At 42.2% G+C, this 12663-nt stretch overlaps 1 protein-coding gene across 1 annotated transcript in view; it reads left to right on the top strand.

Moving 5' to 3' along the window:
* Positions 1-12663, top strand: part of LIMCH1 (LIM and calponin homology domains 1) — a 181519-nt gene that overhangs the window by 142962 nt on the left and 25894 nt on the right. Inside the window, 3 exon segments of the mRNA XM_061992263.1 lie at positions 253-407; positions 604-1006; positions 5299-5520. Coding sequence (XP_061848247.1) covers positions 253-407; positions 604-1006; positions 5299-5520 — 780 coding nt within the window.

The following is a 12663-nucleotide window of genomic DNA, read 5'->3' as shown; positions in this document are numbered from 1 at the left end:
CTTCTACAACCTGCAAAGCCAAAAAGGAAATGTACCCATGAAGTTATGAAATCCTTACTGAATCCTGCCATTAGGAGTCTGGGCACACCTTTATTTTATGGTAAATCTCCTTTCTCTTTAAAATAAACATGACTTCCTGCAAGCGATGGGAGTCTGGTCCACAGACAGGAGCAAATACTGCAAAGCTTGTTTTGTGTGTCCAGTTTTTAGCTATTTACAACTCTGCATTCAAATGCCTTCCTTCTTTCGCAGGACCTGGCTCGGTGGAAGAGTCGTCGAAGGAGCGCCTCACAGGATTTAATAAAAAAAGAAGCGGAGAGGAAGAAAATGGAAAGATTATTGTCTGGAGATGGAACGAATGAGCGCAGAAAAAGCATCAAAACCTACCGAGAAATTGTGGAGGAAAAGTACGTTGTTCTACTGAAGTGCCATAACTTGTCTGAAACTGCTGTGTGCTCGACAGATAATGGGTAACTGTGGGCAGCCATGCCTACAAGTCAAGGGTGAGGGAGAGGGAAGGACGTTGATGGAGTTGAGGAAATAGGAGTGATTTCTGGCATTAATTTTATTGAGATGGTCTTTCTTATGTTGTTTCCCATGCAGAGAGAGGAGAGAGCGGGAGCTTCATGAGGCATACAAGAATGCAAAGTCACAGGAGGAGGCCGAGAGCATCCTCCAGCAGTACATTGAAAGATTCACTATCAGCGAAGCGGTCCTTGAACGTTTGCAGATGCCAAAAATTCTGGAAAGAAGCCATTCAGTGGAGCCAAACTCCCCACTGAAAGACCCCAATCCTCTGAGATACTTAAGGCAACAGTCACTACCTGCTCCGAAATTCACTGCCACCATTGAAGCAACCATTGTTCCCACCACTGAACTAGAGCCCAGTGGTTCAACAGGCCGTACATCACCCAGCAAAAGTGTTGTCTCCAAGGCTGTGCCTATGCTGACACCCAAGCCTTACTCCCAGCCCAAAAATACACAGGAAGTTTTAAAGAACTTTAAGGTAGGTTATGTTGTGCTCCATAAAGTCCATCAGGAGGCAAAGAGATCCTGACTAAATGATCTGAACAATTATGTGGAAAATGCTTGCAACATGTTGTAAAACAGTTTCATGCTCTGTGCTGCCCAGTCTAATGATCCCGTCTTGGTTACCAGTCTTCTTGGAAACTTGGCCTGTTCAGGCTGCAATATTTCACAGAATCAAAGAATCACAGAATAGTAGGGATTGGAAGGGACATTTAGAGATCATCTAGTCCAACCCCCCCTGCAGAAGCAGGTCCTCCTAGATCAGGTTGCACAGGAACGCATTCAGGCAGGTCTTGAAGACCTCCAAAGAAGGAGACTCCACAGCCGCCCTGGGCAGCCTGTGCCACTACTCCCTCACCATCACAGTAAAATAGTGTTTTCTTATGTTTAAGTGGAACTGTTTGTGTTCCAGCTTCATCCCATTACCCCTTGTCCTGTTGCTAGATACAATAGAAAAAAGGGATGCCCCAACCTCCTGACATCCACCATTTATATAATTATTAAGGCGATCCCCCCTCAGTCTCCTCCAGACTAAACAGCCCCAGTTCCCGCAGCCTTTCCTCGTAAGGAAGATGTTCCAGTCCCCTGATCATCTTGGTGGCCCTGCACTGGACTCTTTCCAGATGTTCTGTGTCCCTATTGAGCTGAGGAGGCCAGAACTGGACACAGGACTCCAGATGAGGCCTCACCAGGGCAGAGGAAAGGGGGAGCAGAACCTCCTTTGACCTGCTGGCCACACTCTTCTCAATGCATCCTAGAATGCCATTGGCCTTCTTGGCCACGAGAGCACATTGCTGGCTCATGGTTAGTTTATTGTCAAACAGGACTCCCAGGTCTCTCTCTGCAGGTAGTTTTTCATCTGGCCAAATTTGTTTGGGAAAGACAAGGAAAGGCAGACTTTAAGAGAAAAGCAAGACATTTTGTGAGAAAGAGGCTAGGATAGAGTGTGTTACATGGCTTTTTGTTTTTAAACAAAATGAAAGGGGCAGGGAGCGTAGAGGCCCTGATGTTTGGAGCAAGACCTGAACTGGCTTTTCTGTCAGGGGACTCATTTTTGCCACACTGAAACAAGTCTATCCCGTTCAGCCAAGTCATAAGCCTTTGCAACATTGCAGTGTGGAACATCCCCACTCCTTCAGAGTCAGGAGCCAGTTTGCCCTAAGGCAAAAATGACCTAGAAATGCTTCTCTCCAGAGATGAATGGGGAAAGCTTCTTCACTGGCATAAAGAGGAGATACAGGCTGTCCATGCAGGTTTAGCAAATCAGGAAAAACATGAAAACAGTTCAATACTGAGGCAATGGTGTGACTGTCGATTGCTGATGAGAAAGAGGAAGCGACTGCACTGGATTGCAAGAACTGAGCAAGGATTATGGGAATAAAGTAGTAAGAGAGCTTGGATGAAAGCAGGACTGCCTCAGACAAGGAGTCAGCTACAGGGTTTATGGGGGAAGGAGACAGGAGAGGAGACTGCAAGTGGTATATGAAACTTGGGGAGTATAACTTCGAATTGGGTGGATGTTGAGAATTGGAGTAAAAACCAAACCTTTGATGGAGAAAGCAAAGACCTGGAGCATGTTAGAGAGAACAGGGCAGAATACATCAAGTTTGAAGAAATCTGCTTCTCACAATCCCTCTAACACAACTGGAGCTTCCCCAAGTCTCATTGTAGCCTTGTTATATGCAGCGTGAAGCCTAGTGACATGAGTGCCCTCAGCCTGCAGTTTGAGTCCCTCTGTTTCTACCATTCCCATCTGATACTTTCCTAGTGGCACACAGTGGTTCCTTCAGCCCTTGCTGATGTCCCAGTAGCATTGCTACCATGTAGATATAGGTTGTTTACTTTTTAAAAAAACATCAGTTTTGCATAGATAGTGAAGAACTGTGTTGTGATGTCTGAAATTTCTTGAGGTTTGTCCCAGCTCTTGTGGACAGCCCTCTAACCATGTTTCCATGTTGAAATGTGAAACTGATAATTCCCGTTTCTCCTGTACCTTGGTTGGTATTCCTTTAGAGTTTACATTTTAGACATCAGTGAATCATGGATCTTTGGGGTTTTTATGATCCATGCCATTTTTTTTCCTCTGAGGACCAAAGTACGTACGTGTATCACCTTCGCTTCATGCTTCTATAGTTCATATATGTGGGGAGAAACTAACCCATGCATGCTTCTGCCCCCCACCCCCAACCATCACTAAAAGTGTGTCTAGCTCTTGTTTACTTGATATGGAAGAATGTGATTTATTGCACTGGGAATCATTCCCTAGCACATGTATCTGTAGCATTTTCCCTTGAAACACCAATCTGTCAATGATTCTTGGCCCTGGTGACAGTGTGTTGAGTTGCTCCAGATCAGAGGAAAAGGAGCATGTTTGTTTAAATCTGCAGCCAGGGTGTCTGTCCTGATCGCTCAAACATTTGATCTTCCTCCTTAACGTAAATAGAGAAATTTCTTAGTCTAAACAGAGACACTAAAATGGATGGTGCAGCCTGCTAATGTTTTCCTGGCTTTTTTATTTCTGAGATCTTTTACAACCTGCCCCTCTAGTAGATAATTCAGCACACAGTACCAGCAGACTTGGGGCTCAGTGTCTGCTCACACTTGCATTTGGAAACAAACCCTAAGAGTGGTACCGTGTTGGGTGGATGATGGCAGTGAGGAAAAGGAGGGAACCTTGAAATCTGAAAAGCAATAAGAAGGGGATGGGAGCTGATTGTGCAAGGTGCTAACTGCCTTCACCTCCCCACACTCCTATCAGAGCTGAGGATGCTCAGCACCTCAGAGATTGCCCCTTAGCTAATCACCCTTAGGTAGAGAACAGACCTCTGTACACACATGTACAAGAAGACAAGGGGAGGAGTTTGCACACAGCTCGGGATTAGTGACATATACTGAGTTGCAGTGCCACTCTTGAAGTGTCCAAGCTGTTAACTCAAGAAGTTAAGTATGGAAGATAAGTAAATGGTGAAACAAAGAGTGGGGTAGGGAGGATGAGATTGGAAGAACTTTGTTTTTGTAAACTACTTCAGATCAATAAAGCAGTTTTGACATTTGTCGCATCAGTTTTCAATAACAGTGAAATAAGTGAAAAATCCCCATGGAACGACTTACATAAAATCTCAGCTTTACGTGTGTTTTTTGTTTATGTAAAACCTGTGGAGAAACCTGAAATGTCTAATCACCATATATATATCCCAGATAACTTCTCTAAGAAATCACTGATCTCTGCCATTATTCTCCCCAAAGTCCAGTGATTAGCAGAGACCAATATGGTGTTACAGACACCTGGTCCTGTCTTTGTTTCTCTCCAACTGGGCCCTCTTATGGTGAATGGCTTGTGAGTTCTTTGTAACCAGACCTTTTCTATGTATACCATGGCCTCTACAACCAGACCTCCAAATTGAAGGAAGTCTTTACATGCCACTTCCATTCAGAACATAATTACCAAGTATTAAGGTCGCAAGAAGAAGCTGTATCAGTGCAGAGGAGGAAGCTGAAGCTTATTTTGTATTTTATTCCTTGCTAAAGAGTTCCTTAGCAGGAACATAGGGCCACAAAGGAACTGACTTGACCCTGAGAGCAAAGTAGCTAAGTTTCTTCTGCGCTCTCGTTTTCTTGGAGACTGCATAAAATCATTTTATGGGAAAGCAGCTATTTATTGTATCACTTCATGAAGATGGTGGAATGCCCAGTTTTATTTCTCAGTTCTTTGCTTCCCTGTTATGAACAGTAAAGAAACAAGTGGATGAACTCCACTGCTCCCGACTCTTCAAAGCTTGCATGACAGTGCTTCAGAAAGCATGGTCTACTAGTAGTGTGATGAGGTCATCAGGGTACATAACAGTTCATCAGTGTAATTAGTCCTGGAGAACCTGATTGCCTCTTGCATGAGGCAAGGAAAAACCAGCAGATTTGGTCTAAAATTAACGTAAATCTTTGTTGTTCTTTTAAAATCCACTGAAAATCCATTGATTTGTGATGCACACGAAAGGCACGTGTAACCAGGTCTGTGTGTAACTGGGAGAATGAAATGTGAGAAACCAAGAAATAAATTAAATAAAATTATTACCTTCTGTCCATATTTTGCTTATGTCCCCACTGAAATAGGGTTTTCTGCTGTCTTGACATGTGAATGAAAAATGTGCTTGGCTTTGTCCTTCACTGACAGCACACACTGGATTAACAATTGTAACATCTTGTTGAAGACCTAATTTCCTAAATTCCTTTGAAGGCTGGTTGCCTCAGCGTGTTTATTTATCTGTTTTGCAGGTAGATGGAAAAGTCAGCATGAATGGAGAAAATTTCAACGGCGTGGAAGACAAGGATAAAGAGTGTGCAGCGGTAATATTCACTCCTTCGCCAAGCAGATCTCTGAAATTTGACGGAGTACCCAGAGGGGACAGGCCCCCTGTAGAGTTGAAGAAGGACCCCACAAGTGTTGAGCTCAGTTTACAGAGGCCTGCCACTCAGAGTGTGCACAAAGAGCCAACAGTAAGACCAACACGAACCAACCAGCCTTACTTTCTCTGCCAGTTTTCTGTCTCATAACATGTTTAATCACTAACTAATGAAACCCAAGTGCTTATGTTTGCTGTATTTCAAGAAGGCGTGCCTGGACAGGGGGAAAACAAAAGCCCATCACCAAAATCCTTTGTAAATTAAAAACTTCTTTCTTTGGGATGTGGGTAGAGAAATGGGAGGGGAAGATGCAAAAAAGGTTTTGCAGCCAGTGTCTCTTTTTTTTTTTCGGATTTCATGCAGCTGATAAGTATGCTTTACATGTGCAGGGCCAGGGAGAGATTTACTCCATGTCCCAGCTATTGTTCAGATTTATTCAGTGCTCCTCCTGATGTTAACTGATTAGATCAGCAACATAATTGGACTGTATGAGTCATTATAATTAGTCTCCATTTTCAGTTTTTGAAGAAGAGGATGTGGATGTGCAGACAGTTCCAGGCATTCAGCTTTATTCCCCCCTGAGAAATGTTAGAAAAGGGGATAAGCTATTGAAATGCTCTGAGGGGACAGCATGCTTCTTAACTACCATATCAAAAAAGCAAATTAAATTTACTTTTTCATCTTTCTCCCCTATTCTTCCTCAGAGAAAAAAGCAGGATTAAAACTAGAGCACATCACAGCAGGAATCTAGATGCTACAAAACTGTAATAAAAGTAGACAGTAAAAACAAAAATAAGAAATAGGGATCAGAGTGCAAATAAAGAATATAGAAAGGTTGCAAATAAGAGAGGGAATTCTCACTGTTCTTTTCTGTGTAACAACAAAGAGAATCAGAGATGTGGTGAGAGTTGGAGTATGATAATTTTTTTGCTTTCATCTCAGACATCATCAAGCATTGGCCAGATGGGTAACAGGGAGCAGGCAGGAATCTGCTCCAGGGAGTGATGGATCATTCACACCATAGGGCTTGTGTCTTAACTTACTTCCCTGCTTCACGCCAATCATGGAGCCTGCAGCAAGCATGGTAGCTGGGATGTGCTGTGTGCATGGACTTGGTCCTGTCAAAGGGAACTGGTATAGAGTCAAAAGTGAGTGATTTGCAGGAAAGCAGGCAAGGATAGCAGAGCAGAGGCTTCTCCATCAGAATGAATTGGCTGTAGGTAAAAGCCAGGTAAGCGTTGTGCCTGATGTAGGAAAGTGGGTAGTGAAGATGTTTGGAGGACAAATAAGAGCCTCAGCCTATTGTAGATTAGAAGCACAATGGCCATCAGAAAAGCAGCCAAATTAAAGTATTACTGCCTCCTTTTTCAGGATTTCCAGACCAGTACAGCTGTGGAAAAGTTAGGGCTTGGGTGTGTTTGTACCTATTCAATGCCCTCTCATCCTTCCCTTTCTACAGCTTTGAGGTTAAGATGGCCAGTCGAATGCACATTTTTCTGTGTCCGATTTCTGCTTCCAGTGGCTTAGCCCTCATGGTGATATTGGCAAAGGAGGCAGAAAAGTTTGAATTCTCAGATTCCTTGTGACTCTGACAGTCGCAGAATACCTCCTGGTTTGTAAGCTTGAGTGCGCTTAATGAAGAAGCCTCCTAGAGAGAGTGAGTGTACAGCCAAATGGTGCTATTGACAGAGTTTCTTTGCCCTCAGTAAGGATTTTATGTCACTGGCTTCACGATTTCATCAATAATATAACTGGGTAGTGCAGATCATTGTAATTACTCTTGGTGCTTCAGCTTCAAGAAAAGGCACGTGTCAAGCATGTCAAGGGCAGAGCAAGGAGAAGAAACTGTTCTGAGGAGGATCTTACATGGGGAAACAAGTGGAATGCAGAGTGTGTAAGGAGACCTGCCTGTGGCTGGAAGGGAATTTACTACATACATGATATATATAAAATTTGCAATATAGATAATATTATAGGTTCTGTGTCTTCTGGGTGTTTACTTCTCTTTACTTAGCTGCTTTGTTTTAATTTTTCAGGTATCCATGCCTTAGACTAAGGCATGGACAATACTATAGCTACTGAGCTTCCAGGGGTGCCCTGGTTCATGGATGAGGAGGACTTAGATACCAGATTATGGAGAATAGGCATGGTACTGATGCTTGGCTTCTTCACTGTTTGTGATGGGCACAGACCAGCAGTGCTATAAGTAGCTCAATATGGATGCCATTGGTCTGGGGCCTCATCTGCAAGAATCAGGCAGCTATGCTAGACTCAGCCTTCTCCCTGTGCCTATTTTACCTCCATATCTGGACAGCTAAGACAACAATGTCAGCCTTCATCTGCAGAGTGTGAAATGCTACACTGCTCTCTGAATGTATAAATCCTCCTGGGAAGCTTAAGAATCCAAATGAGGAAAGAGAAGACCCTCCTGGGCTTGTCCCACTCCTCATAAAATGTGACCTCTTACTGGGTAGGATACTGAATAGCTGTCACAGTGAGCCCTCCAGAGGGAAGGAAGGGATTTGCTTTATGGCCGAGGAGGATGGGACTGCCAAGCTACATGCTCATGGAAGTAAGAAAACCTTCTGAAGCTGCTGGTATATTTCCCAAAAGGAGAATTCAAGGCTATAGTTTTTACCTAATGCTTAACTCTACTGAGGTTTTAGGAGAGAAGGAGAAGATGACAGAAACAGGAATAGAAAAGCAGCTGAGACAAAGAAGCAGAGCTCTCTGGAGTGGAAGAAATGGCTACATTTCTTTTGTCTTGAGAAAACAAAGCCTTTTCTAAACTTTCTTTCACTTCCTTAATTTGTATACTTTCCTTTATTGATGTAGTTCTTGTTAGCTATGTTCTTCCCAGGCTTCTAATAGCATTTACAGGCACTAGTTCCTCTGCCTGTTAAGAGGTGCTGTTTCTAGTGGATTTTTTCCCCCTTCTAGTTGCTCTGAGGTTTGTTTTGGTTTTGTATTTTGTTCATTCATTTTGTGCCCTGAATCTCTTTTGTGAGCTATATATTCCCTTTCATATATACACTACCTTTGGCCATCTTGTCCTCTCCTTCTGATTCTCCTCTTGTTCCTCACATGCCCCTTCCTCCTCTACCTCCTACATTCCTCTCAGGGGTACCCCCCTGCTGTTTCAGCTCAGTTGTCAAATGGGCTAGTCCTGTCTTCTCTCTGCCTGGCAGGCTTCCCTTTGATGCTGTGTAGCCCAGCCCTAAATCTGTCCGACGGGCCTCAGGCAGTGTTTGCAATACAGGAAAATGCCATGCAGCTGTACTTCAGCAGCTCTTTTGGCCTGAAGTTTCGAAATTGGTTTAGTCAAATTGCACCACTTAAAATGCTAATATGAATGAGGCAGGGATCACTTCATACAGGTAAGACCTTAGTGTCAGTTGTATTTTTAACAGAGAAGAGCCCCGTCTATATATGAATCAAATAATGATTGGCAATCAGACACTAACTAGGAAACATGTTACTCCTGGTGATGAATCTACTATGAAATGAGGCGCAAAAAGCTGCAGCAAATGGGAAGGAAGGTAAAGAAAACTATTTTTAAGAAACTGTGTTTGTGTTTGTACTGTATAGTTAAGAATACTTGGATAAATGAGGGGGGGGAGGGGGCGGAATTTTACAAGAGATCTAACTTTTACTCAAAGTAGCTTATCAAATTTTGTTTATGATTTTAGGCTAGGAAGGAGAAATTTGGCTTATAAGCAGGATGAAAATATCCCACTGGTGTTTGCAAAGCAATGTGCTGCTAAGAGAGGCAGTAGTTAAAGTACCCCTCTCTTCTTGCAGCTAGAAAAACAGGGGCAAAGGCCCAAAAACTGACTGGTTAGTCAGTGGCAATGCCAGCAATAACATGAGCATCAGCTCCACACCCCACTCCTACCTGTTAACCACTAGGCTGTGATTTCTTTCCATTGTACAGAACAGTTACATACATTGCAAATGCTGAGAAGGTGTGTCCTTTAGCTCTTTGAACGAGAAGTTGGCAAAGTAAATCTTTTGGTTCAAAACAGTATTTGTGCAGGTTTTAGTGTAGGGAGATTAATTTGTCAGTGAGTAACATCACTGTATTTTAAACAATTTGTATATGAGCATTTAGAAATCATTGGCTTGTTATAGCTCTGATTGTAGCTTTGCTCTGATCAACCAAAAAAAAAATACAACAACTTTAAAAAGATTGGGGTGGGGTGATGATGGCAGGGAGATATTTTGCCTTTCTTTTAATTTTTCACTAGCTAGCTTAAACTTGTCCATTTCTACTCACTGCATGCTTGGCACAAAATAAACTTTTTTTAATATGTCCAAGTAACACCCTCCTTCATCTTCAAAAATCCACTGATTGAACCAAGATTAAAGTATAAGCTTTGTTGTGGTTGAGGATTGTTGGCCAAGCTACAGGAGAGTGGGGTTGAAATCCTGATTTGTACATATCTGGTAGGACAAGTCTTTGTTCTTTGATTTCTTTACAAGAAACACTTGTAGAGTAAGTACATCTGTTCCAGATTGACAGCTTTTCCTTGAACCACACATGGGAAAATGAATGAAGGGCTGGACTACCTGAAGGGAGAAAGGTTTAGGATGGCAAGTAAGAGCAACAAAGCTTCAAAGCAGCTAGAAGAGAATTCTGCTGAGGATTTGGTTACAAATCTAGCATACATGTCTCCTACCCTCCAGACACCCATGTGCTTTTCTGTGTGAGTGACAGGAACTTATTTTACATCCCAACTGAGCAGTAATAACTCTAGAAAAAAAAAAAAATTAGCTGGAATACTTAATGCTATTTCTTGTGACACTTTCAAGGCTTTTCTGTCAGTTACTGATCCACTCTGATCTTTGGTTGCAATAGCTGGCCCAAGTATAGCATTATATAGGAGCCAGATGAGGCGGACAACTTAATGTGTTGGAGCGGTGCTGTGACTGTAAACTAGCGTAGCATGCAATACACTTCACTGTGGCAGCCCAAGGTCATGCCACCATTAGCATTCACAACAGAAAAGGCTGGCTTTGGTGAGGAAGTCATCGTATGGAAATTTTGAAGTCAATGATACATGTACAATTTCAGCATGGAGATTTGAAAGATGTGTCAGGCAATTTCTACATGTGGTTACTGATACTACAATCAGTGTCATTCCTGGGTGATTTTATGGAATCTAAACTGTAGTTCTAACCTCTTTTTTCCCAATATCTCTGCTTTCTTGCTGGTTCCAAACAGCTTGTTTTGTAATGTTTTCACTGAAAATACTATCATGATATATTACATGATTTTGTGTACCAGTAGTGTTAACTGACCTACATTTTGATTTAATTTCCATTAAGGGTCAATAAAGTTCTACTCTAACTTCCTCTGGAGTTTGAATTCTTGTAGTAGTTGCAATGTTTGGTGTTTTAGGAGTTCCTAGTTATTATATTTTTAGCGTTCATAAGGTTGTAAGGTTTTGCCACAGCAATAGGCAACGTGTTAAAGAAATACTTGGACCATTATCCCAGTTTATGGGTTAAAAATCCTGTCTTCCGTGAACTGAACTAATTTATTTTCACACTTAATAGTTATCTGTTAACACTATATAGTCAACTGCGCTTGTGTCTTTGGTAAATGGTTACCTTGGTTAGCAGCACCGAGATGTTCCTTCTGTAATGTTACTTCTATGCTCATAACTGCAAATGCAGTTGCTGCATTTCACTTCCCATCACGGACTAAGGCTTATAAATCCTGAATGGTCAAGTTCACTTTAACTCCTGAGTAGCTAGATGCATGGAGCAATAAAACCACCAATCATAAGTGGGCAGCATTCTTCAGTTTTCAGGAGTTAACAGAGTCTTCATACCAGCCTGAATCTGGGAGCAGAGAGAACCACAGCCTTACATAGCAATGTTTTCCCTACTTCCCTTGAAGGCTTCATTGCCTGTGGCAATGGACCAGTGGGTGTTGTGTGACCTTCCCTCACAGGCACCTTCACCAGAGGCAGCACATGGAGTGGCCCCCTGGTCCTGTAGAATGTTGCCTTGGCCAACATGAACACGTGTGGCTGCAGAGCCAAGAGGCTGTGTGGGTCCTTTATCCCAAAGCATGAAGGGAACTCTGTAACACCTCAGAAATGTCACTTACAAAGTTGTTTATTCGATGTCCCTGTCAAAATATGATTGTCTTAGGTACAAAGAAATGCTTCTATGCCTTTCTTATGTTCAGTGATGAGGTCATCATTTGACTACAAAATCTTTTTGGAATGTGAATGATAGTCTGTGGTAAGAAAGACATTTCGTCAGTTGTATCAGGACAAGAATTTTCTTAAATGTATTATATACCTGTGGATATTGGTATTACAGGACTAAATGTACTGGGAATAAGAGAGTTAGTTCCCTAGTGAAGTTACCTAGATTTCTTTATAAATTACTTACTAATCAGTTTTGTATTTTTAGCTGTGTGTCACTAGCATTTAATTGCTCAGCAAAGAGAGAAGGAAGAGTCAAGTCTCATGAGCAGGAACAGGACTTCTGCAGCATGCCATTGCAAAATTAAGTTTTTCTGTAGCAAGTAGTTAGCTCCTCTTTAAAATAATTTCTATAAATAACATCTATGTCTATACCTAATTCAACCTCCTGGATATAGGTTATGGGTAGTTGTTGCACTTGTGTAAGACAGCTACATGGAACAGCACTGTGTTAAGGTTCCTGAAGTAGCTCTAGACCCAGAGGTGAAAAATGTGCATCATGTCTGTGCATTTGCTGAGCTTTTTAACTCTCTGAGAGGGCAGTGTGGCTGTGATCTTTCCCCAGCTCCAGCTGCCATCTACACTTGACTTACCTGGGTATATGGAACACCGTTTAATATTTTTTCTACCAGCCACAGTTTGTTATAGTTTAAGGCTTTAAAGCCTCTGAGGTTGAAATTTATGTGGGGGTTTTTTAATTACAATTTGGACAGTTGCTTTTGAGAGTGGAGAGTGAGATCCACTGCTTTACTAACAATAATACTATAACAACTAATAACTGATATTGGCAACAAGCTCTTTAGAAGGGCTTATGCTTTGGAGCAGTTGGTAGAGTTGTCAGGTAGGTGCCTCTTGCTTTTCCAGTTAAAATTTACTTTGTTTAGGATAAACCCTCAGCTCTTGATGACAGCCATTTGTCTAGGTTTAATGAAGGATTTTAAGTTGTGGAATGACAGAATATTTCAGGTTGTGGGTCTCCAGCCGAGTCTTCTGCTCAAAGCAGGATCAGACATGA

Source organism: Colius striatus, chromosome 3 (assembly GCF_028858725.1).
Source record: "Colius striatus isolate bColStr4 chromosome 3, bColStr4.1.hap1, whole genome shotgun sequence".
NCBI lineage: Eukaryota > Metazoa > Chordata > Aves > Coliiformes > Coliidae > Colius > Colius striatus.
This window is presented reverse-complemented; position numbering and strand designations above follow the sequence as displayed.